The 24,418-nt window shown below is 48.8% G+C and overlaps 5 protein-coding genes across 5 annotated transcripts; 4 read left to right on the forward strand and 1 right to left on the reverse strand.

Moving 5' to 3' along the window:
- The first annotated feature begins 6,932 nt into the window (after positions 1-6,932).
- BO83DRAFT_83837 (putative C6 transcription factor RosA-like) lies at positions 6,933-9,178 on the forward strand. The gene is made up of 4 exons (XM_025537645.1): positions 6,933-7,280; positions 7,352-7,654; positions 7,709-7,973; positions 8,022-9,178. The coding sequence occupies exons 1-4, from the start codon at positions 7,171-7,173 to the stop codon at positions 9,060-9,062; spliced, it is 1,719 nt and encodes a 572-aa protein (XP_025392802.1). The 5' UTR covers positions 6,933-7,170; the 3' UTR covers positions 9,063-9,178.
- Positions 9,179-11,367: 2,189 nt separating this feature from the next.
- On the reverse strand, positions 11,368-14,452 carry BO83DRAFT_395243 (Aldo/keto reductase; the record flags this gene model as incomplete). Its single annotated transcript, XM_025533065.1, has 13 exons — positions 11,368-11,695; positions 11,740-11,817; positions 11,873-11,960; positions 12,009-12,071; positions 12,146-12,215; positions 12,307-12,415; positions 12,469-12,655; positions 13,109-13,179; positions 13,231-13,287; positions 13,347-13,473; positions 13,526-14,096; positions 14,172-14,314; positions 14,350-14,452. 13 exons carry the CDS (start codon positions 14,450-14,452, stop codon positions 11,368-11,370), a joined length of 1,995 nt encoding a protein of 664 aa, XP_025392803.1.
- A 774-nt stretch (positions 14,453-15,226) lies between these two features.
- Positions 15,227-20,144, forward strand: BO83DRAFT_433823 (WD40 repeat-like protein; the record flags this gene model as incomplete). The annotated part of the gene is made up of 5 exons (XM_025535719.1): positions 15,227-15,275; positions 15,327-15,764; positions 15,813-15,863; positions 15,937-16,360; positions 16,417-20,144. The coding sequence occupies exons 1-5, from the start codon at positions 15,267-15,269 to the stop codon at positions 20,142-20,144; spliced, it is 4,650 nt and encodes a 1,549-aa protein (XP_025392804.1). The 5' UTR covers positions 15,227-15,266.
- A 684-nt stretch (positions 20,145-20,828) lies between these two features.
- BO83DRAFT_413736 (uncharacterized protein) lies at positions 20,829-22,820 on the forward strand (the record flags this gene model as incomplete). Its single annotated transcript, XM_025534511.1, has 6 exons — positions 20,829-20,935; positions 20,992-21,058; positions 21,112-21,758; positions 21,823-22,097; positions 22,150-22,668; positions 22,717-22,820. The coding sequence occupies exons 1-6, from the start codon at positions 20,880-20,882 to the stop codon at positions 22,818-22,820; spliced, it is 1,668 nt and encodes a 555-aa protein (XP_025392805.1). The 5' UTR covers positions 20,829-20,879.
- Positions 22,821-23,471: 651 nt separating this feature from the next.
- Positions 23,472-24,234, forward strand: BO83DRAFT_413737 (YbhB/YbcL family Raf kinase inhibitor-like protein). Its single transcript, XM_025534512.1, has 2 exons — positions 23,472-23,621; positions 23,675-24,234. The coding sequence occupies exons 1-2, from the start codon at positions 23,477-23,479 to the stop codon at positions 24,118-24,120; spliced, it is 591 nt and encodes a 196-aa protein (XP_025392806.1). The 5' UTR covers positions 23,472-23,476; the 3' UTR covers positions 24,121-24,234.
- Positions 24,235-24,418: the final 184 nt, after the last annotated feature.

Raw genomic sequence — 24,418 nt, forward strand, 5'->3', positions numbered from 1 at the left:
ATCTTGGTTTCTTTCTTTTCTTTCTTTTTTAAATCAGATGTGTATCATTTGATTGGTATTTTCTTTTCTTAAAGTTGGCAGATCCCTATTCCGGGTTAGTGGGAAACACCTCTGGACTCCTGGCGCACTAACCAGATGCGGTTGTATCTGGCGAGATTGAAAACTGACTGAGAAGTGAGAAGAAAAAGAAGACGGCGGATCTGCCGAGCCCAGCGCCTGTCTGTGACTGGCCCACTACTTCCCTGTTCTGGTCGCCATCCAAACTGATGCGGAGAATGGTTATGGCTGCGTCATTGGTTGGTCGGAATCTGGGATCGGCTTGCTCCGACCGACAGTTGCCTGACTGGGTCTAACTGGCTGTGCTACCTGGGCTAGTCTTCAGTAACCTCGTTGACCCCGTGATCAAGGGTACTTTAGACTGATGGACCCAATCAATCAGTATCAAGCGACTACTTTTCGAGGTACTTACACAGTACACCGAGTACGGAGGAGGTATGGAGTATACTATGTACTGACGGATGTTTACTCCTCGTTTGGTGCAGCAGTCGGTCGCGATCTATTATCTAATTCTATCTGTCCATCTCTATCTTCCTGGAGAGCTAGTTGAACTTGGGAGCATCGTCCCAACGAACCATGGACGCCTTCCTGAAGATCGCTTCAAGTTTAATTCTGACGGCCGAGAAGGGTCCAGCTGCTCCTTCCCAGTCCGCTCTTGGTATTAATCTACGAGTAGTGTACTCACTAGCTAAGAAATAATCTACAAACAACAAATCTCATCCCCTTCGCTTCTCCCTCCGACAGGGATGTAAGTGCATCATCCCTACACTTCCCCCCCCCCCCCCCTCCCCCATCCCTCCATCATCACATGGCATATGCTCGATTTCTTCGGGATCTTGGGAACTTTGTCGCGATCTCCGGGACGAAAACGTGGCAATGAGGCTTTGTGCAACGATGCATGCAACCATCCAGCCCCCTTCCCACACCCCCCTTCCATTCTCATCCCTCCATGGCTGATGCAGGTCGAGCCCTTTTTCCGCTGTCAGGCGGGCTCTAGACTAGAATTTAGCTCAGTTGAGACCGACCCGAGAGAACACCGACTATCAAGAGAAATTGACTGGTGGATTCTTTGCTGCTCCTCCCCCATAAAGGTTTCGGCCTCAGACCATTTCCCACTCTTTTCATTACAGTCTCAGCCTCCCCGTGACCGTGGACCCGGCCCGCAGCCCCGGATGGTTTGGCACCGTCAACCGTGGCTCTGCTTTTAGTCCTTTGGGTCATCTTCAGAGTTTCGATGGGTCCGGTGGATGACGGTGGTTGTGTGGTCGGACCAGATTGTTGGTCCCTCCCCACTAAACTGTGATTGTCCAAGCGTGGGCGAACTAAATAACGGAGTTCTTCTGGCCCTCTTACCAGCGTTAACCATCAGCGTCCTCTCGAATCCTGGCTCCAATCAACACACTAACAATGCTGGTCGTGGAGATTTCCCTTTAGCTTTATTCTAGTTTAACTTTACCCTTCAGACCGGTATCGCCGCCGTTCTTTGTTTTCTCTTCTCTGATCGTTGATTATTCTTTAAACGGAATTATTTTAATTATTTCTTATTTTCCCAATTCTCTATTTTTCTTTTTTATCTATTCCGCTCGACCGTTCCGTAACGGGCCAGATCACTTCCTTACTCCCACTAGACTAAACCACAACTAATCATCAATCGCTTGCAGTCCAGCCCTGCTAGAGTTTCCCGTCTGATGAAAGAAAAGGAAAGAATAGAGTGGCAAGAATCACCGAGAGTCTGGCTGGCCATGAGGTATGACAGCTGACGCTGTTTCATCCGGTCGATTGGGAACCGACACTTGCAAGATCACATTGGCTTTCGTCCGTCGAGGCTGAAACCGTGTTACCTCCGTATCGTCTTATCCAGACTTGTGCATGTGGACCAGGTCTGTCATACAGAAGACTTCGCCTGTGCATGGAGTGCGTTTAGAAGCCGATGATCTGTCCGCGTTACAGATATCTAACCAACTAAGTACTAACGTAACATATCGGCTGAGGTAAGGCGCCATGCCACGTCCGTCCACTGCGCCTTCATCCTCGCGGTGGATCGCGCGTCTATCATAATCGACCGCCCGGTCTCTCCTGTAACTCCAGTCGCCCCACTTGATGCAATGGAAGGTCAGACCTTCTACGAAGAGAAGGTCTAAGCTACTAGGATCCTCTCGCGAGGCTCATCTTCCATGCCCCATGGAAGGTCCTGTCAGTCATTACGTTGGCAATCCTGGGTTGAAAATGCGCCCCGAACGGTCAATTACAACATGTCATTTACACAGTATCTAGTAGAGGGAGAGGGCTGTTGCTTTGCAGCCTCGATCCCAAATCTTAGTTCGGCCGGGACAAGACTAAACCTACCGAGCAGCACCAGGACCCAAGACTAAGGATGATGGACGCCTTCCAGCAGGGCAAAAGGTTGAGTCGGGGTCTATGGGGTCTTGGCCGGTGACTTGGGTTTGTCATCGCCCCGATGCCAACTGATGGACCGAAGAAGGTATCTCTCTGCAGGTTTTCTGAAGGTTGTACTTAATTGTCTACCCCCCCCTTGTCCCGCGGGTCGCATGCTGCATGGCTTGTCTGCACCGTTACACAGGGTCTTGCTCGGCAAAAGAGCAGGATGGCTGACTAGCAACCCCTGGGCACAGTCCCCTGCGCGGCCAATCACCTGAAATGAATCCTGCAGATTGGAATTTCGTCTGCGCTTTGGTCGGCTGTCATGGCCAGATTCAGAGAGTCCTGCTGATGACGTCCTAAGTGTGAGTAGGTGTGCGCCCGTAAGGTATGGATAGGAGCGAGCGAGCTTGTGAAAGATCGCATCCTCCGCAGACGGTCCCATAGTCACTGCACATTGGTTCATTAACAATCCTTGGAACATGATGAAACTGTGATTATCTACGGAGCCCAACGCGCTTGAATCATGGGTCTTCTCCGGTGCCTATTCAGATCAAGGTAATCGCGACAGGGTGGTGACCCGCCGCAGTTATCGAATCCCATCACCCTAGCAAGGGGAAATTATCTCCCAACAGCCATCAGAGGGACACAGGGAATCTACTAGCGACCGCTGCCTCCACCCTAGCGCACATTAAGGTTGTGACCTGGCTGTGAAGAGTACTTTAGGTAATCTGTTAGTTTTTATTGCTGGTCACCCCTCCAGAGAGCGAACGGGGGAAAAGGAGGGGTTGTTGGGTCACCTTTTCAGGCACCATGAACGGTGCGCTCAGATCGCCCTGCAAGGCAAACCATTCGGTGTGTATATGTGTCAAGTGCAAGCGACGACTAGTTAAGTTGCTCAGTACTTTACCTGTCTTGGCGTCGGGGGGCACACTTTGACGAAAGTTGACATCTCCACGAGAGGCTAAGTTAAGTAGCCAAGGACTTTGATGAACGCAGGAGAGGAGAAGAGAAGATAATGGGGGGTGAGATGGGATGACGAGCCAGGAAAAAGCAACAACGCCCCCCTAATTGGTATGAATAAGGGGGATAGAATTTACGGGCTGCCCAATCAGCGATGCATCGCTTATGGCAGACGACTAACTAACTGCTAGTGACAACTGCCCGTCAAAACTCACAGACCCTGGTCATTTCTTGGTGTCTCCGATGAAGAGGGAGAAGGGCCCTGGTTTTGCAATCCGCATCATCAGCGGCATGGCTCTTTGTCGAAGTTTAGACCCGAGCAAGTCAAGTGTCGTTCCGTTTATAATCGTGGCAGCGATCCCAGCACGGGCGGACGACTTAGCTTCAGTCACTACTATAACGATCATCCTGGATGGCCCAATGTGGTAGGATCTATGGTCCATCGATCACCTTATTCGATGGTTCTCCGATTAGCATCCTTACCGGTACGTCAGCCAACGTGAACAGAGGGGAAGAAAAAAGAAGGCGGCTGACACAGTTCGAGCGGGTCTGATTAGGCTTATTGCAGTCCCGCGGGGATGATCTGTCCGTCAGGTCAGGCAGAGGTAGCGAGAGGATAAAGAAACCAAAAGAAGGGGGACGGGCTACGTAGGTACCAAAGAGCAGGGCGGAGATGTAGTAGGTACTAGACCAGGCCACAGTGATGTTGCCTACAGAATCTATTGCCCACTGATGGTTCCATTTCGCAGAGTGGTCCTCACGACGAAGAAAGCCTGACCGGCCGGCCGTCGTCGATCCAAGAAAAGTACAGCTCTTAGTGGAAGGTACTTGCAGCCGATCTGAATGATGATAGACGGACCAACTCCGCCGCAAGTGACAGGCTGTCTGTCCAACCGTGTATCATTTGTTTTTTTATTTTATTTTTATTTTTTAATTGAAAGCACAGCCCAATGGTGAACCAACAATGTGATTGAAGCCCAGCCAAAAGAGACACAGTGTCTGTGTGTGTAAGTTCCTCCGGCCCAAGTCTAAATGAAGGAGGAACCATAGAACAAGCAGACGCCGCTGGCTTGGTATGGGGAAGCGCTCTCCATCAATATCAAGAATGGAAACCGGAAAGGTAGAGCGCGTCGGAACCACACCTGTATCCCGCCAGAGTTTGGGTGAGGATTCCGCAGACCCTGTCCAGACTATCTGGACTCTAGACAACCCCCGGGGTTACTCTACCAACTTACCAATCTCTGTTGCTTGCTCGCTCGTTCACTTAGCCTGTATCTGTGTTCCCGCTGCGCCCGAGCCTTGGTGAGTCGGGGAATGGGGGTGGGAAAAAGAGGGAAAGCATTCCTCTGACAGACCCTGACCGCCACCACCATTCGGGGGCTAGAAGGGCTGTGGCATGATTCTGGGTTTTGAGGCGTAGAGATGATATTATTTACTTTTTATTATCTTTATTTTTGGGGATGGAGGGAGAGGGAGGGGGAGGGAGGATGACATTGCTTCTTCTGATGAGGAAGGGCGTTTGAGTTTCTGGTTCCGTCGATTCGAAGGCAGTGGATTGGCGATGAACTCCAGATTGTTGCGGCTTAGACCTGAGGATGAGGAGGGCCTCTTGCTCCTCGGAGGCTTGTGAATCCCGTCCCGCCCACTGGCAAGGCAAAAAGTGGAGGGATCACCATGAAAGAGGGGAGATGCCAATCCCCGACTACCACAGACAGAGGACTTGAAACGGACAAGCCAGCAAGTAAGTAAGTAGGGGGAACGGAACCAGACCGAAGTTAGGCGGGATGGAGCGAGCGAGGATCGATCAGGAAATTCCCACACCGGCCGTCAGTTCATCACCGGCAGAGTCAGCAGTACACTAAAGTAATTAGTTTACTCCATACTGCATTCTGCTCGGGCTACTAACTCAGGAGGGAGGGAATCTGGCGTGTTTCATTTGGACGGATGGCCCAAGCACTTCCACTGGCGGTGATGCTGCCATGTGGCCGCCCCGTGCCCTCGTCTTCATTGGCCCTGGGGTTATTCTAGCAGCCAATTAACAGTCAGAATACTCATCTCAAAACAGAATGTGGATTCCAGCTGCCTCGCCTGCGCTAAGCCTGTCTCGGCAGAAGAGGCTCAAGTCGTGCCAATGGAGAAATTCCCAGCGCGAATAATGCGGAAAACAGTAATCTGAGCGAGCCTGACATCCTTCTGCTGCTGCTGCCGCTGCCACTACTCACGATGATTTTGGTGGTCGATTCTTCACTTGGCCAGATGAAATCATCACTTCTCACAATCTCACTCACAATCTTCTCTCTTACCCGAGTCATTCAGACCATCAACAACCCCCCCTGCCTGCAGCCATGGTCCGATCCTCCTGCTCCTCCCAACTTACCCTTCCCCCATGTCGGGGCTAGGCTCACTCGACGGATTTCATTACCCTCCCCCCACCACCATCATCATGCTTTTTTCTTTTCCCTGGCTTGCTCGGTTTCTCTGAGCATCCAGATCGGCCATCGTGGTGGCAGTATTTTCTTTTTCTCTCCTTTTCCGGCACTGCTCCATTCATGACTGGCTGTGAGGACTGTCTGGAGATCAGCATCTGACCGGTCGTACCGTGGCGCTCAACATCTTGGCTTTCGCTAACCCCAGAGATTCCACCCTGACTGATTGTCTAGGTTGTGTTTTAATGATTATGATTATTATTATTTTTATTACTCGAAATTATAGTATAGTGGTTTTATTTTATTTGTTTATTATTTATTCTTTTCTCGTTTGATGTCTAGGTTTTTTTTTTTTTTTGGCTTTCTTCTCGTCCCCTAAGGTAAGTAAGTATTTTAGTATGATTTTCTCTTTTTGGCATTTTTATTATTTTCTTTTCTTTTCTCGTCCCCTGAAATGCAGACGATTTCGTTACTTATTCTAGTTACTTAAGTAGTATTTTCCTTTTTTCTTTTATCTCTTTTCTCGTTCTCTTTCATAAATATAAATATAATTTATTTACACTTTCTTCCCTATAATTGCTTATTCTGGTTTCATTCTCTTTTAAAATTACCAAATCCACCATCGCGGTCCCTCGACCCGCAGCTGAAGGAGGGAAAATTGTGGCTGCAGCTTCCTCTCGTCCTTTACCGGCCGGTTGGTCCTGACCTGTTGATTGTTCCCCAATCCTCCGCCTTCTTCTTATACTACTTAATACCTGCTAGTATTGCTGCTACTGCTGGTCTTCCCTCCCAGTCCCCGCCTGACGACCTTGCCTCTTTTTGTCTTTCTACTTTTTCTTCCTTCTCCTCTATACTCCTTTCGGCTTGACGCAGGGACATCAGAGAGAAAAGAAAAAAAGAAAAAGGAAAAGCAAAATAATAAAAAGCATTTCTTTTACTTTACTGACTTGCCCTCCACCGTTTTCTCGTATTCCCCACGTGTGTATCTCTGCTGCTCTTCACTGGGGCTGCGGCTCGAGGTTATTTTTGGACGCCGCATTTACTGAGCCAACCGTGGGCTGTAATTTCTGGCCTCCGATCAGATTGGGTTTATCATCTTCTGCTCTTACTTCTTATAATATCCCGGCCTGGCCCATCTCCGCATCTGGTCTCTCCCCTCCCACCCCATCTTTCTTCCTGTCAACTGTCACTATTCCTATTACTGCTTCTCCTCCTTGCCTGAGACAGTCACTGTGCTCAAGCTTTGACTCTTTTGTGATTGTTTCATCGCTTCGTCTCTGACCCCACCGCAACACTCTCTGTTCTCTCCCTCGATCCCACCGTTTCGTTAGCCTTCATCGTCGCCATGGCTGGTCCCGGTGGTGGCCCTCCTCGCAAGAGCCACACCAAGTCTCGCTTCGGCTGCAAGACATGCAAGCGGCGGCACATCCGCTGTGACGAAACTTTCCCACAATGGTATGTTTATCTGTTGTTTGCTTTGCCTTCTGCAGACTGCAGCTGCGTGGAATCGCTGCTGACCATCACAGCCGGAACTGCACCAAGCACAACTGTCGCTGCGACTACATGGATGTTGCCACGGTCCACGACGACGCATCTTCTATGCGCAATGTACCCGACCTGCTCATGTCCGCCGAAATCGAAATGGAGATCAAAAACTGGCAGTTCACCGGCGTGGCTCCGTTTGCTGAGCTGTTGCAGTTCCCGCGTACCTGCTGGACTAAGCTCTCGCTGACTGATCTGCGCCTGATTCATCACATTGTTGGTCTGTCTATTGATCTCCAGCGACGCGGTCTCGCTGGCTGCACCATTTGGGCGCAGAAGATGCCTGCGTAAGTGCGGGCTACCTAGCAGAAACATGACGAATCTGCTGACGTTGGGTCTAGTTTCCTCGCTATTGCCATCTCTAATGACTTTGTTATGAGCGCCATTCTGACCATGTCCGCCTCCCACCTCGCCTGGATCACCCGCAACCAGGAGACGAAACAACTTGCCTACCACCACCGCGGTGTTGCTATCCAGGGCCTGCATAATGCTCTGGGGGCGTTTTCCAAGGACAACTGCGATGCAATTCTGGCTGCCTCGATCATTCTATCGTGGCAGGCGTCGGAGTGGCAGAGCTGGGCGTCTTTGCAGCAGGGTCTTACAACGGTAAGCATCTTTATCTTGTGCGTTGATGGCGAGACTGACCCGAAGCAGGTATTGGGTTCCATGCATCCGATGTGGAAGCAAGAGTCCGAGTTGGCTATGTTCCTGGAAAATCAGCGGTATCTGGGATGCACCAACACTCCCGTCATGTCGGGCTACCAGTTCCAAGACGAAGACCTGGCCAGCCTCGACCAAACCGTCGTGGCACTCCAGGCCCTGCAGAAGCGGGTTGCACATAATCATGAGCACTACCGCCGAATCGGGGAATTGCTGGAGTTTGTACGACACTTCCAGCGAGATCTCCTTTCCCAAACTCCCGAACAGGCCTTTGAGCGCATGCAGCCCCTACGGAGATGGCTGTTCTGGCTTCCGCCTGCCATGCTGCGACCTGAAGATGCCGACATCGGGTCGCTAGCCATTCTGGCCCAGTTCTTTGGGGTTGGAGTGGTACTCGACAGCCTCTTTCCCGACTTGGGCGGTGCGTACCTTGGCCCGCTCTCCATCGGTCCGATCGAAGAAATCTACCGCATGGTAGTTGCTCGGAGCACAGCCGATCCTTTCCACCCCGATGCACACCTTGCACTATCTGCCATGGATCTTCCTCGCCATATTGTCGCCAAGTACAAAAGCCGGCTTCAGTGGTCTCCGCGCACCTCCCTTGACCACTACTCTCCTGCACCTCCCAGTCCGTATCACAGCCTCCACGATTACCGCCTCGCTTCATCCTCTCCGTCTTCCGCCTCCGCCACGTACGCCCCTTACACCCCGCCTCTGCAGTCCCCTCCCGAGGTGACCATCGCCAGCCCCCCGTTTGACGTCAGCGGAGCCTATGTGACGGCACCAGCGTCGCAGGCCTTGTATCCGAACTCCCCACGGCTGCTCTCGGACCCTCGTGACGATCTCTCGGATTACAGCCACGCGGGATCTCTGCAGCACTCCCCTGCGTTTCCGCCCCCATATCTTGGCGACGTGGTGTGCGGGGGACTGCCACGGGTGAACAATGGCGGGCTGGGGCTAAACATGCAGCTCTACGAAGAAACTCCGGTGATGGTTGGTGGGTACAACACAGCACCCGAGAGGGGATGGCACTAGGAGAACCTTGGAGTGATTTCAATTCGTTTCCTATGTTTTAATTTTATCATCTTTAGCTACGGAGCGGATACGGAAAACGGCATAAAGCGGGATCAGATGAACTGGGATAGGACGGCCAGGGTGTTTTGGGTTGGTTTTTCTTTTTCTTTTTTTCTTGGATTTTTACTTGGGATTGGCGAAATAGAGGGATGGGATTGGAAACTGAAACTGCCTGCTTGGCTGGTTGGTTGCTTATTTTCGTACGCTAGCGATATGAGTGATTATTTTGATCTGCATGCATGCATGACTGACTGAACTGTCTGGTTGGTTGATTTGATTTGATACTTGTTTCTCATGATACGCTGAAGTGCGTGGGATGATGTTCCTAATGTGATTGTGACGAATAACCGATAAGGTATATACCCAAATTAATGATGAACCACTCTCGAGATCGACTCGACTCTGCAATGCCAAGAAAGAAATAATAGTAGTTGTTAGATGAAACAACGACAGTTTCACCACTTATCTAAGCGACAGATCGTATGCATGATCACCGTGCCCGACGTCCTAGCATGAACTAAGTGAGTATTCAAGTTTGTTGAGTACTTAAGGATGGTTTGTAGTATCTTTCTAATCAAAGTAACATCCCACCCATATGTTTACTAAGGTACTCACTCCCTGTTTCATCCCACCGATCCATACGCAGTTGAACTAACCCTTATATAGGCTAGTGAATAATTATTATGTATATAGTCCTCCAATTAATATACAAGGATTATAATCTCAACCGCGCCCCCCCCCTGTAGATACTAGTAGTTACTACTCCGTAATGATGATGAAGAAAGATTGTCAAGAAGGTCGGAGTAAGTGATCTACACGGCCCCCATGATGCAACACGTGTTTCTGGTGCTTCGTTCTAGCGCTGGAACTAGCATGGGGGCTTTTCTGACCCCCCCCCCCCCCCTCTCCCATGCTAGTATTTACTTAACTTGACTAACTCTGGATTAGGAAAGTAAGAATTGTTTTAGATTGGTTGGGATGAGGAGTAGGAGTAGGATGAGGATGAGGATGTGGATGTGTGTGTGTGTGTATGTGTGCATGACCAGGATGGATGTGACTGGATTGGATGTCTGTGCAATTTTTTACTTTGGCGAAAGTCCGTGACTAAATTAGGAGGATTTTTCTTTCATAGTAATACTGATTATACTAAGAAAAAAAATCCAACAGGGTTTGAGCTGAAACCAACAGTTACTATCTATTCATTACTAAAATCTATATATTATAGTGGTGGTGGTGGTGATTGAGGTGCGGATTGACCCCCCTCCTACCACGTTTTCTTCTCCGTCTTCCGTCTTCCGTCTTCCGTCTTTTTTAGTCGAGGTTAGGCTGTCAGCAGCTATGTAGTTAGTTAGTTAGTTAGTTAGTTCGGTAATTATTAGGTGGTTATTTATTTTGGCCACGTGTGTCTTAGTCTGGTTCTATCCCGTAATCTAGTCTAGTCTTAGTCGACTAAGTAGACTAACGTGTATCTCGGCTAGTTAGTTGTTAGGTGCCTCGCTTATGACGTCGGTGTTTGGTTCTCTTAGTCAGTCAATCTTGGTGATTTGCTTATCTGCTTGGCGGGTTTGTCTCTTGTCTTAAGTTAGAAGTAATCTGCTATTATTGAGTGGAGCTGAGTAGTATCTGGTAGTGTCTTTAATGGGAGCTAGACTGCTAGTATGGCTGTGTTCTCGGGGTATTTCCGGATCGTAGGCGGGTTAGTTCAGTTAGTTACTGAGTAAGTAGTTTCTTGGGATTTTTTGTGTTAGTGGGTGGTGCTGATTCAGGTGTTGTATTGTATGTGTGGTCTGTGTGTAAAAGGAGTCATCGCTGAATTACTTGCCATGTTTAGATCATGTAGGATGTTTTGTTGGGAGTTGACTATGTCTGAATGGATGGTGATATTAGGCCTACACTGCAAGGCTGTGTAAATTGTATGTCGTGATCAGTCATAGTAGGTGAGGCCTTGCTGTCGCGCTTTGATGCGCGTTTTGTGTTCCGCTTAGCTAGTGATCAAGACTTGTTGGTTCCCGGTCATGTTCCTGAGTCATGAGAGCGGAAGAGGTAGGCTGTGCTGTGCTGTGTTGGACATCTGAAACGATGTCAAAGCTTTAGATGAGGGGTACTGCGGGATTATCTATCCTTCTGCTATGGCAATCTGATATCATATTGGGCGATGAAATCCTTCCGTAGCTAGTTGAAAGTGACACACACTAGTGTAGACAATTCCTAGCAATGTTGGAAATCCAATTAGATATCTGTAGATACAACACTGGTGCCTGGTAGATCATTCCTGCACTGGCTGGTCGTGTTGCTCGTCGAAGATGTCGAAGCCAATGTGGTGTTTTGGATTGAGGTAGCGGACTTCTCCTTTCTTTCTTGATTTATTGGATATTGCTGCCATGTCTTCATTTGGTACTTGTTTCAGGTCGAGGTTCTCTACCATTCTCCTCTCCTGGACGGTCTTGGGGATTACTGATATGTTTTGTTGGACGATCCAGGATAGTATGGTTTGGGCTGGCGAAAGCCCATTCTTTGCCGCTGTTTCGGCTACCTTGTAGCTATTAGTCTCCGTAATTGTCACAGGCATTTTGGGAGGACCTACTTCTGCATCGCTCAACGGACCTGGTCGGTCTGCGTTTGGATTCACTGCAGCTACTGGCTTGCCGCCGAGTGGCTGGTGACGTGAATGCCCTTAGTTTTGCAGACGTCCACAAGCTCAACTTGGGGTAAATACCTAGCGGGCCTTAAGTCAAATTAAAAGCACACAGTAGGACAGCTCGAGTGCCTACGGGTGAAGCTCGATCCAGTTGACTGCAGGAGGAATCATAGCTGACGCGAGAAGTCTTTTCCGCTTTAGGATATTGATGTTGGAGAACCCTAATCAACATGAGTGTTTGCATGCCATGTCAAGAGGTGCAGGCCTACCAAATATTTTTGCATTTCCCTTATCGACCAGTATCTCCATGGCTGTCCAGGTCGATGGATAATCTCTCGACAGTTCATGGTCAATGATTGGTTATTGTGAGAGAACCTTAGTACACCGTAGTATGATATGGGTATACTCAAGGTATGTACCTTTCCATTAGAATGACGGATTGTGTTCTTATCCGGTCCAGGACTATGCATGGGGAACTAGAAATCAGTCAGTGGTTATCGTGTGGAAGCGACCTCTGTCGCATAATGCATCAGGTAAATATTAAATATACATCAAGAAGTCAGCCACATGCCCTGATATTCTATGCAGCTGCGTAGAAAAACTATATTCCAGTTGCAGCCTCTCTACGCTCAGGTCGAGGGCTCTCTTGACGTCGGAAACACGGTGCCACGCCGACCTTTGAACAAAGAGTTAGTCTCCCGCGTTGCAGCCACAAGCGCAGGTGCTTACAGCTTTGTGGTGACAATTATCTCTTTCTCGAGAAACCCATTCCCCTTGATGACTTCACGGACCTCCATCTCATCTCTATAAGCAGTAGCGGTGTCTATGTGTCTGTAGCCGCAGTGCAGGGCTTGTAGAAGCTCCTGCTTGACGCTTCCGTTGCCATCTTCACTCTGAAAGATGGCAAAGCCGACAGCTGGGGCATGCAATGCCAGAGATGAAGATGGATGTGGGTGGCATGATCTTTGGATATGCTGGGAGGGAAGGAGAATGACAAAGAAACAATCTCAAGGATAGAAGAAGTACCCCGCCCAAGTACCCCATCCACCGACAGGGGTGCTGCTAATCTCCACTCGGTGGGCGCTTATTATCTTTTCGAATTACCGTCCTTCTTATCTGTAGTACTATACTATCCAGATGCATGTCATACTTACTGTGAAGATATTTTCTTCGATTATATCTCTTCCAAATAGGCAGAGTTTCGCGCACTGTTCCGACACTTACAAGAAGCCCAGGGAAATAAAGAACAAACATCATGATAAGCCTGAGCTATCGCGACCAAGAACATATATATGCCTTGATGGAAGGTGTAGATGGTGTTCGCAACCAAACTATGATGACTGGCCTAAGATACCTTAGATGTTGTCACAGGACATCCTGGCGTACTCCTCATAGCCTCCCGGGTACTTTGCAACCAGATGTCTCATTTCTTCAATTACCCTAGTGGATGATTAGCAACTTAGGGTTTAATTAGATTTGAACTCGACTTACGAGTTTCGAAAGCTAGCATCCTCGGGGAAGAGGGCCGCGGCTTGTAGATTAAAGCGCCTCTTCCGAATAAGAACTCCTTCAAAAAAAAAAAAAAAATAAGCTGGATGGGTTCTTACAATGAATACAGCGCAATCCGGTCATCGTAGTCTTCTATTGGGGCAGTCTTTGGAATAATTGAATGATAGGCATCAAAGAAGCTTCTGTCAAACCCATTTCGCTCAGGACGCCAATTGCCCAATTCGTCTGCAGGAACACGTTAGTGAAACTCAAAACTAGACTTACAAAAAGCACATACACTCATTGTGCGCATAAAAGCTCGCAGGATCATATATCAACGGCCGCCCTGTGGCTGAATCGACTGCGACATTTCCGCACCACAGGTCTCCATGGACGAGGGATGGCTTGATGGACCGCCCTCCTGTTTCCATTGGCCTTAACAAGCGGGGGATCACTTTGTCAATCATAGCAGTGTCTAGGCCTTCCAGCTCAGGCCACGGCCCACCGCGTTCTATGTTCATATTTACCATGTGCCTAAATCCGATTGTGAAGAATTCCTCCCACGTGTCAGTGTAGCCATTTTCCTGAGGCAGGTCGCCGTTGTATGTCACAAGGTGAAACCCGAATTTGCCGCTTGGCGAATCACTCCTCGAACGGAGAAAGGCGATATTCTGGCAAAACTCTGCTGGTTTAGGAGCATGTTCCGCAAAGTCGTAGAAACGACAGAGATAATAATGTGCACCTGAAAGAGCTTTGAAGGATCCCCATTTGATTGGCCTGGGAGTGAAGCTTCCAACTATGCTATGGATTGCCAAAGTAGATTCGGATTCTCCCTTGAGGGCTTCCCTGCCATGATCCCCAAATGATATCTGCCAAGAGCCTGTTTAGTAGAGCATAAGATGCGGGGTGTCCTCCAAAGTGTGTAAGCATCGTAGAGGAGTTACCTTGATGAAATAGCTATCTGTCTGTTCCTGGGCCTCGACATCAATCCGATATCTCTGAGCCCAGGCCGAAGAACCAAGGCTAACGACTTTCAACGGTCGACGGAACAAAGCAAGTTCTGTTATTGCTTTTGTTATTATCCAAACTTAGGGTGCAGATACGTCGCCAACACATTCATACCCGATAAAAAAACATGGTCAATGATCCTTTTCTTCGGAATGCCGTCCGTCACAATTACTAGGGAGACTGGAAACGAGATTGCTTGACCATCGCACTGCGACATGATGGCTGCAAATTGAAAATGAGCCTGTATGAGGCAGATACAGTCGATGCGCGATGTCGTTGAACTGATGTGGGACTGTCATAACCATTGAAAGCAAAAGGAATGATTACCCCGCCGTGGTTGCCGTGTTCAACGAGCAGGGGTGTGATGGTGCCAATTTCCACCGGGGAGCCCACTTGCCTAGCCCCTACACATCCTCTTCCAAAGGATTTCGTTTCAATACACCTATGACTGGGATCAGTAGATAACGCGGTGACAAAGTAATACTTGTTAAAGAACTACACCGACATCACTCTAATATTATAACGTTGGATCGCCCCCTTCAAAAGGTGAAGAAAGCGCATGGATATCTGCAGACCAACATAATGGCAGCTGCTTATGTCGACAGTACACAAAATGTCTGCGGAATGCTTTCCCACAGCCTCCTTCCTTACTACTCGGTTGACATAAATCATTCAAAACTGGCTTGACAGTAATCGACAACACTTGAGGCTGGCAAAGAATCGATCTACGAATCATACACTGCGCAGTGTGTCGCGCTGCATCCTATAGCCGCTCAGCCTGCATGAGTGCAATAGCACGGCGGGCAGCGCTTAACCGAGACATACGACTGGCTCGCGCAACGAGTATCCATTCGCTGCGCGCAGAATCGCAAAATAGCCCAATGCAGGGAGTCGTAAGCGAGCAGCTCCCAGTGAGGGGCACTGGTGATGGAATGTTTGGAGTTTTTATCACCTACCAGCACCTGGTACCCCTGTTGTTTAATTATTTAGACGTCAAGACAGAATTCCGACGATATTGACATGTCTTTGTAATGGATAAGGTTGGCTTTGCAACTTTGAAAATTCCAAAAGCAGACGCTGAAACGAAACAGTCCGGAGGGAATGACACTACGGCGGAGAGTTATGGCTGGTTGAGGAAGTCGTTCGGCAGGCTCCGTATCGATCGAAGATCCAATGTTGCTCAAAGGCATACTGCTCTTAATGACAAGCCCTTACCTGAGATTGAAGACTTCAAAGGACCTCTAGGTCTTCAACTGCTTCGCACCGTTTCAGAACCGCTCGTCGACTTCATCTTTATCCACGGCCTCGGAGGAGGGTCTAGAAAAACATGGTCCAAATCACCAGACCCTTACCATTATTGGCCCAAAGAATGGTTATCTCAAGACCCCGAATTTGACCAAGTCCGTATATATAGCTTTGGCTATAAAGCTGATTGGGCCGAAAAAACGACCAGCATTCTGAACATCCATGACTTTGCGCTGTCCTTGTTAGGAGAAATCAAATGCAATCCAGACATTCGTCGAAGCAATGTGAGTTATGCTCCTATCTCTATACTTAGTTCCAACTGACGATCAAAGACAAAATTGGTACTTGTTGCGCATAGTATGGGCGGGCTGGTTGCGAAAAAGGTAGACCATTCCATGTCTAGTTCCGTCCGCTTCTGGACTCACCATCCCACATGCATATATTCTCGCTCGAGAGGACCCTACTCTGAAGGAGATTGCAGCGCGAATGCATACATTATACTTTCTCGCCACACCTCACCGGGGCTCCGACCTTGCAACGACTCTCGCAAATGTTCTCAGGGTGTCCTTTGGGCCCAAGCCGTTTGTCCTAGAGCTAGAACGAAATTCCGACTCAATCCAGTCTATAAATGACAGTTTCCGACATGTTGCGGATTACTTGCACATATGGTCCTTCTACGAGACTCTTCCATGCAGTTTCAAGTTGACAAGCGCTATTATTGTTGACAAAACCTCAGCCACTCTAGGTTATTCAAGGGAGCGATGCTCACTTCTGAACGCGGACCATAGGGGCGTGTGCAAATTTGACAGTCCTGCAGACCCAAATTATAAGACAGTACGGAATGCTTTTGTCACTACCATTGATTCCATTGTTTCTCAGGGTCAGTGGCTTCCGCCGTCATACATGCCGACGTTATTCTTACCATTACTATCATAGATTCCGAGAATGCGAAGGCGGCCTTGGAGAAGCTGTCTAAACTGACTGGCATCAGTGATGCTCCAAATAATGACCGTTTGGCGCTGGACGAGCTGCGGGCTACCGGAACTTGTGAATGGCTGACAATGAGAAAGCAATATGCTTTGTGGAAATTGGGAGACTCCGATCGGGCCATCTTCTGGCTCACAGGTAATGCTGGCACAGGGAAATCAGTCATTTCGAGCTCTATAATCGATGACTGCGTGAAAAGCAATTTTCAATGCAGTTTTTTCTTCTTCAAGCATGGCGATCGAGATAAGTCTACAATCACCAAGTGTCTCTTATCACTTGCCTTTCAAATGTGTCGAAAGGATAAGAAGATCCTTGGACAACTTACCAAGGTCTCACCCGATTCTAGCACGTGGGAGCAATTGGACGAGCGAATATTGTGGCATGAGATCTTCCTAGAGTTTATCTTCAAAAAGGTGAAGCCTACTTCATGCTACTGGGTCATTGATGCTCTCGACGAGTGTCTCAAACCCTGTCTCCTTGTTTCTTTACTTACAGAATGTCCTCCGTGGTTGCGAATATTCGTTACGAGTCGCAACGGGCTGAAAATGTCTCGATGCCATCCATCTCATTATCACGCCATTGGGGAATACACTTTACAACCCCAGGATACGATAAATGATTTGAGGATATTTGTCAGGTCGAGGTTTCAGTACCTACCCATAGCAGCTGATGACGATCAGGGAAGATTCCAAGCCAAAATCCTGGATATGGCTAATGGGTCCTTTCTATGGTTATCCCTCGTAATTCGGGAGCTCGAGACCACATTCTCCGAAGAAAGCGCAGAAAAGGTTATCGGTGAAACGCCTATGGAGATGCACAATGTCTACACGCGAATATTACAGAACATACCTGCCCAGAGCCATAATTTGGCTCGGTCCATCTTTACCTGGACGTCGCTAGCGATGAGGCCGCTTTCCGTAGAAGAGTTGAAGCATGCCATTAAGATCGACACCGGTGAAACAGTTCACAGATTGGAAGATGCTATCAACACCAATTGTGGACAACTCATTAAAGTTGGCCGAGGAAATGAAGTTCAATGTGTTCACCAAACTGCTCGAGCATTCTTGTTGGAGCAGGAAGAAATTTCGCCCTTTGTCATACACAGGCCTACAAGCCAATTGCGGATCGCAGAGCTCTGCCTAAAGGTATTAAGCAACTTCATCGACAATGCGCCCGGCAGACGAGGATCAGACGCACGTTCCCTGCCAATCACTGCAGAGAGCAACATCGCTGACTATGCCGCAATTTATTTTTCTGACCATCTGAATGATTGCGCTATAGGAGACCCCAGCATATGGGATGCACTCCTGAAGTTTATGGAGTGTACTGCATTACTCTGGATTCAGTACCTCGCTGAGACAAGGAGACTACAGTATGTCACGCACACCGCAAGGAACATGGCCTCATATTTGGCATGCAACAGTGAAAAGATGCCTATACCAAACGAAAAAAAGAAGCAGCTACGGAAGTGGATACACGACTTGCTAAGAGTGAATGCCAGATTTCGGGTAGCCTTGGACACTTGCCCTTCAGCAATCCATACAGTCATCCCATCACTCTGCCCTTCGGAGTCAATGATATCGAGACAATACACCTTGCGTCCTCGTGGCATCATACTCAAAGGCTTTGAAGATGATGGCTGGAGTGAATGCATGTCTCGAATTCATTATGGTACCTCACGGACGACTGCAATCGCCCATGGGAATTTTCACTTTGCTGTTTCGTTGTCCGATGGAAGTATCACTCTTTATCTTTGGGAATCACTGGAAAAGAAGGCCATTTTCACCCACGAAGAGCGAGTGACAATACTTAAGTTTAGTGATGATGACCAGTACTTGGCCTCCAGTGGCCGGCGCAAAATCAAAGTCTGGGATTTGCAGACATTAAGACAACTTCGAACTTATGATGTCCCGCACCAACCTCTAACCGTCACATTTCATGAAGATAGCAGTGCTTTAGTGGCCGCTACTCGAGGAAATTACACAACTTCTTGGATTCTTGAAGACGAAGAAAGCTTGGGAGACACTCGTCCATGGACCCAGCGTTTCCAAGAAGTAACAGGACATACCAAACCAACTCAGCCTCCAGCAATGGCTCTCTTGTCCAATGATGGCTCTTATCTTGCAGCCAGCTACAAAGGCCGACCGGTATATGTGTTTGAGATGACGAGATCGTCTCTCGTTCAAGCCTGTTACAGAAACAGTAATATGGCCATCGAATACACTGTCGATGGCATGGTATTCAACCGAAATCGCAATGTCCTGGTGGTCTCGTATGGCGATGGAGAGCTTGTGGTCTATGACCTGTATACTGCTGAGTTATGCTACCGCAGACAGAATGTCTATGCTCATACTCTCGCCTGTTCCCCAGATGGTCGCAACCTTGTCGCTGGCAGCTCTCGGGGCACTTTGAGTATCTTTGAATTTACCGGGGCCCAAGGGACAAGCCTAGCACTCATACATCGAATTGATTCGTCTGAAGATGGTATCCGCGGGATTTCATTCAGCGCCGACAGCCTGCGGTTCGCCGATATCCGTGGTTCTCAGTGCCGAGTATGGGGACCGGAAATTCTGATTGGGGGAGAGCACGAAGATGATAGTGAAAGCGACTTCAATCAAGCAAGGACTACTTCAAGTCATATGGAACGAGCCGCGAACGTTCAAATAACAGCAATCCGCCCGCACCCAGATGGAAGGTACCTCTTCTGTGGAAAGGAAGATGGATCCGTCATGTGCTTCGACGGACAAACCATGCGACAGAAAGAGGTTTGCCGGCACGCTCTGGGCATTAGGATAACCTGCATGGACTACTGCAAAAGTGCCGGACTCCTTGTCACAGCAGACGAATCCAGTCGCATCCTTGTGTCCAAAATAGAGACCAAATCGGATGGGGATGAGCCGATTACTATTGTGAACGAAATACGATCTGGAGAGCCTGTTTTGCATCTGCTGTTCAACGCGAGCGGAACAAAAGTCCTGATCGAGGGAAGACACTGGGTCAAGGTGTGGACGTTGTCTGAGGACCAGGTTGACTTTCGTCTCAGTCTGGATGACTTCAGCAGTGACCACGAAATTTTTCAGCACCCTCAGCGTCCAAACACTTTCTTGGTCATAGGCGGTGGTCAAGCCTATGTGTACATGTGGGACCGTCCCGATGAGACGATGGGTAAAAAGTGTCACGAGGAAAAGCCACCCAACGATGATAGAAATAACTGCCTAGCTCCACGGCTTGACACCTTGAATCAACTTAGAAGGCCAATGAGTGCTGGGCAATTCATTGCTACGATCGGCGAAAAGTATGCATCCAAGAAGGTCCTGCATCCCAAGCTGAGGGTTTGGGAGGCAACTGAAATCCACCCGGACATTAAATGGCCCAATGAATATCTTCTACCAGACTTTGAACATATTTCCAGCAGAATACATCAGATTATCGATGTTTCTGGGGGCCTAATTCTGTTCGTGGATAGCAACTTCTGGGTTTGTACTGTTGATCTTGCTCAGTGGAAAACCAACAGGCAAGGCGCATGGCGGCATTTCTTACTTCTACCGGAGTGGAAAGGAAACAATCCAAAATTTCTTATTGAGTACCTACCCGCCACCCGCGAGTTCATGGTGGTACAGAGCCACAATGTTCTTGTTATCAAGCGCGGGCTCGATGTTGCGGTGCCGTTGCAGTGACCTGCAGCACTTTGTAGCGTTACCTCGGAATAGAATAGACAAACCAGAACTCGAGATAAATGCTTGAAATGCAGTATCCTGTTACCCTGCACTTGGCGATACGGAAATATGGCCACGAACACTGTGAGACTACGTCGCTTTCATCTGATTTCCAGCTGTCGGCTCGTCATCCGGATCACCCGTCATCCGTGCTTCACATACATAGGTCTTACAGGAAGAACGCATTTCTTGGCTCATTTGCCTGCATGGCTTCGCTTCTAGTCAAAGATAGCAAGAATAAGGCTGACATAAATTTCCGGATGATCATTGGCCATAACTCCCTGTCAGGGCACAGGGCTGACATGCCGGCTCCGATCCCGATTCCGCCTCCGGCCATGAGTCCGACCCCGGTTCCTCCGACAGCAATGCTGATTGGCCCGGTCGAGGTCGGTTCTATCTTTATTGCCATCTGTTGTTGGTACTTTCTCTCGATCCTTGTCCTGCTACTCGTGAAGGGCTAAGCGCTGACAGACTTATAATTTGTTGGTTCCCTTTATAGATGGACCAACTCGAATTCTCTCACCATCCCTTTGATGGTGGGTTGAGGCGGCATTTCGCTCATTCCGTTGTCTTCACTGAAGTGAAATGCACCGACAACATCGGAGGCGACATGCCTGCGCCAGGTGCATTCAACTCAAGGTCAAATGTGTTTCGACCCGAGATTTGGTCTTAGGTACACCGAGTTGCGAACGTTGTATGCGGCTCTCCCAGCCTTGTATCGCCCCAGAGAATCACGGGGCTGGCAATAACTGGTCAGCCTCATCACATTCTCAGGCCTATCTGAGGCTGACGCTCTGTGGAAAAGTAGGGAAAGCCGCATTGACACCCTGCAGAAGCAGGTAGACAGTTTAGTCACCCAGGTGGCATCAATGAAGGTACTTGCTCCAATCCTCGGTAGTGGACCAACCTATTAAATCATTCTTACTAGAGAAGTAGTGATGACAACCTGCCTTTTCGAACACCAAAACATCAATTCCACCTCAGCAAAGACGATTCAGGCTATAGAAATCATCATGGGTTTCCTGCTGGTAACTCACCATCAGGGATGCATGCAGAAATGGACTTTATCTCTCGTGGGCTTTTCACTCTCCTAGAATGTGAAGAGCTCTTGGCAAAGTTTCGCTTGCATAAGATGCCCCTGTTTCCCTTCGTCATGATCCCCACTCAGATGGGCATTCCGACACTTCGGCAGCAATTTCCCTTTCTCCTGCTGTGCATCGTGACCGCCTGCCTGGAGCACAAACCATCGTTACAAGATAGGATGGAACAAGAAGTCAGGAGGTCCATCGCCACTCGCTTGATGGTCAACTCGGAGAGGAGCTTGGATCTGCTTTTAGGGCTATTGGTCCACGTTGCCTGGGGTTATTATCACTGGCCTAAGTATAGTTCCCAGACTTCTATGTTTCTGCAAATGGCGGCAATGATTGTTGGGGATTTAGGCCTGGACAAAGGAGACTTTAAGATGCAGGCTTCTCCGGTTAATAGCCAGGTTGCCAACCAGATGGAGTTTAATAGCGATTGCTGGACCTCGGCGGCACAGCGGGCTTTTCTCGGATGTTATTATCTCTGTTCGAGGTGAGTTAATAGGGCTCTCCTTCTTTCGGGAATTAGAAGCTTACGTTCATGATATCCATAACAGATCACTGTTCTTCCGAGGACAGCTAGCCATGAAGTATACTGAATGGATCAAAAGGTGCACTGAGATGCTTGCACTAAAGGCAGAGTACCCTACCGATGTAGTGCTCGGGTTATATGCCAAGGAGTGTACACGTTGCAGGACTGATTGGTCACCTGTTAGGAAGCATTTCTCGGGAACAGATGAGAGCATGGCCTGGCGGAAGCTATCTGACTCCCTCGCACTGCAACAAAAGCATACAGAGGAACTTCTCCGTAACCAAAATCTCTGGGACAACTGTGAGTCATCCCCTAAAAATATACTGCTGTGTCAGGCACTAACATTTACCAGGGGCTGTGCGCCTAGAGCTTAGTGCAACATCAATACTAGTTCTTGGACGGCACCACTGCACTCCCTACTGTGATCTACAGCAGCTTCAAGCATTATCCTCGTCAGCATACAATACTATCAACATGTTTCTTGCAATTTCATTACCAGCGCTCGTTCACCTGCCTGCTTCATCATACAATATACTTTGGTACAGTCTTCTGCTTCTCTCAAAGCTCCACTTACTATCTCATGCGCGGTTCGACAGTCCTGGGTTCAAAAGACATGACATACACACCCTCGGACTTGCCCTGTTGAAGAAAGTGGAAGGCAGTTTGCGAGAATATGATGCTTTAATAAGCTGCAAAATGGTGTTGACAAGTATGTTGGTTTGGCTGGAGAATACCACCTGTGAGCGGCAGCAAGAGCAGCTGGATTTCTCAACACAGGGATCGGGATATGAGCACGAAAGTACGCGGTTGCATCACCTCGGTCCCCATGCTTTGCGGGGGCACGCAAGAGAAGTGACAAGTAGCCGAACTGGTATGTGTGGATGTCGTTCTCTGACCGCCACGCATGAATCACCTGCAGTGTATCCAGGAAGTGAAGGGAAAGATCGCGAGATGACTTTGTGGGAGAATATGCTGGATGAGTTCGACTGGCACGAGGACCCTTCCGGCTTCGATAGTAAGTGACAACATGGTGGCTGGTTAGGAATTAATGTAACTATAAGGAGTTTACAACTACAGGTTGACACGATTTTCGATTGATTAGATACGAGTGAAGAGCTCCACAGCTCATCCTTGGTTCAGTGGCGGCACAGATCGGCGGAGTCCCCCCTGCACGCAGCGGCAGTGGGACACGTCGCCACTGCTCGAGCCAAACTAGCTCTTTGAAGATGATCAGATTCTAAAGCTAGTATATGATGAATATTCAGTATCCTGTGTATATGATGAACCGAACGATTCGATGAAACATTCCCTCAGATGCATCCAAAGTCTGTGCCTAGGTGTATACTGACTGTTCCACATGATTCCCTTTTTCCACAACCAGATGTTGAGCAACAGTTTCACATGAAGCACTTAAAGGAGATGATTTCCGTAACGGTCACATGATATCCGACGTTTCACGGATTTAACCTGGAATGGCAGCGGGACGACGGGGATTCTGCACAAACCGGGGCCGCTGCCGATCCACTCGCCAACCCGATCCAGCAGCATCCGCCGATGTATGACGAAGCCTTCGGCGAACGGAGCTGATCTTAACCTCCGTTCCTGAACGACATATAGACATGGAACGCTCCGTTGGAACTGTGTTCCTGGCTAGAACTCTTGCCCTTTAACCATCCACCATGCGTTATCTCTCCCTTCTATCCGCCCTCGCCGCCACCGCGCTGGCCCAGACGCCCCCGGGCAGTTCCCCATCCACCAACAAGAACTTTGGTGTCGCCTTTCCCAATGCCACCGTGACCCCTGGTACCTGGGTGAGCCCGGATGGTACATACTCCGCCTCTTATACAGTGTAAAATCCGAACTAACTCCAAGCGAAGACGTAACCAGCCAGCCAGCCATCTATGTCACTGAAAACCTGAACAAGGATGCCACCTACATGGTCGTGATGCTCGACCTCAATATCCCTGATTCGGACGTCACCACCGCCGCTTACTACGACACTCTCGTCCCCGGTTTGGCTGCCAACACCACCACTCGTCTGCACTGGTGGGGTGGCAACTATACTATCCAGAACGGACGCTTCGTCAACTCCAGCGATGCTATCTCCGAATATACGGCGCCTCGTCCCCGCGACAGCACCAACCACACCTACACGCTGTATCTGTTTGATCAGCCCCAGGGATATGTGCCTTTTGAGGAGGCTGCGAACGGGACTTATTACTCGCAGACTACTTCTGCGCGGTTCAACTTCACTCTGGAGCCGATTATTAAGGCAGTTGGGGGGCCGGTTGCAGCTAATTATTTCTTGAGTGATGAGATCTAGGCTGGATTTTACACAGCCTGGACTGGTTATACCTATGCTTTGCCATCAAAATTTTGTGTGCTAGTGCACCTTACTTGTGATTGGATCTTTACTATGCTGGAGAGTATAATGCTCAGTAACAGTGACGGCCAAAAGGCACCAAGATAGGTGCAATGTGACCATTACCTGATCCACTAAACATGGAAGAGACTTTGAATTGTTGACGAATTGAATTGAGATGAGCTTAAGAACTATTTCAATCAATGTATGGGAATTTTCAAGTACTTGCGACAAGCTTGAAACTGGATCAACGGCGACA

The sequence above is a fragment of the Aspergillus eucalypticola genome (genome assembly GCF_003184535.1).
Source record: "Aspergillus eucalypticola CBS 122712 chromosome Unknown BO83scaffold_2, whole genome shotgun sequence".
Taxonomy (NCBI): domain Eukaryota; kingdom Fungi; phylum Ascomycota; class Eurotiomycetes; order Eurotiales; family Aspergillaceae; genus Aspergillus; species Aspergillus eucalypticola.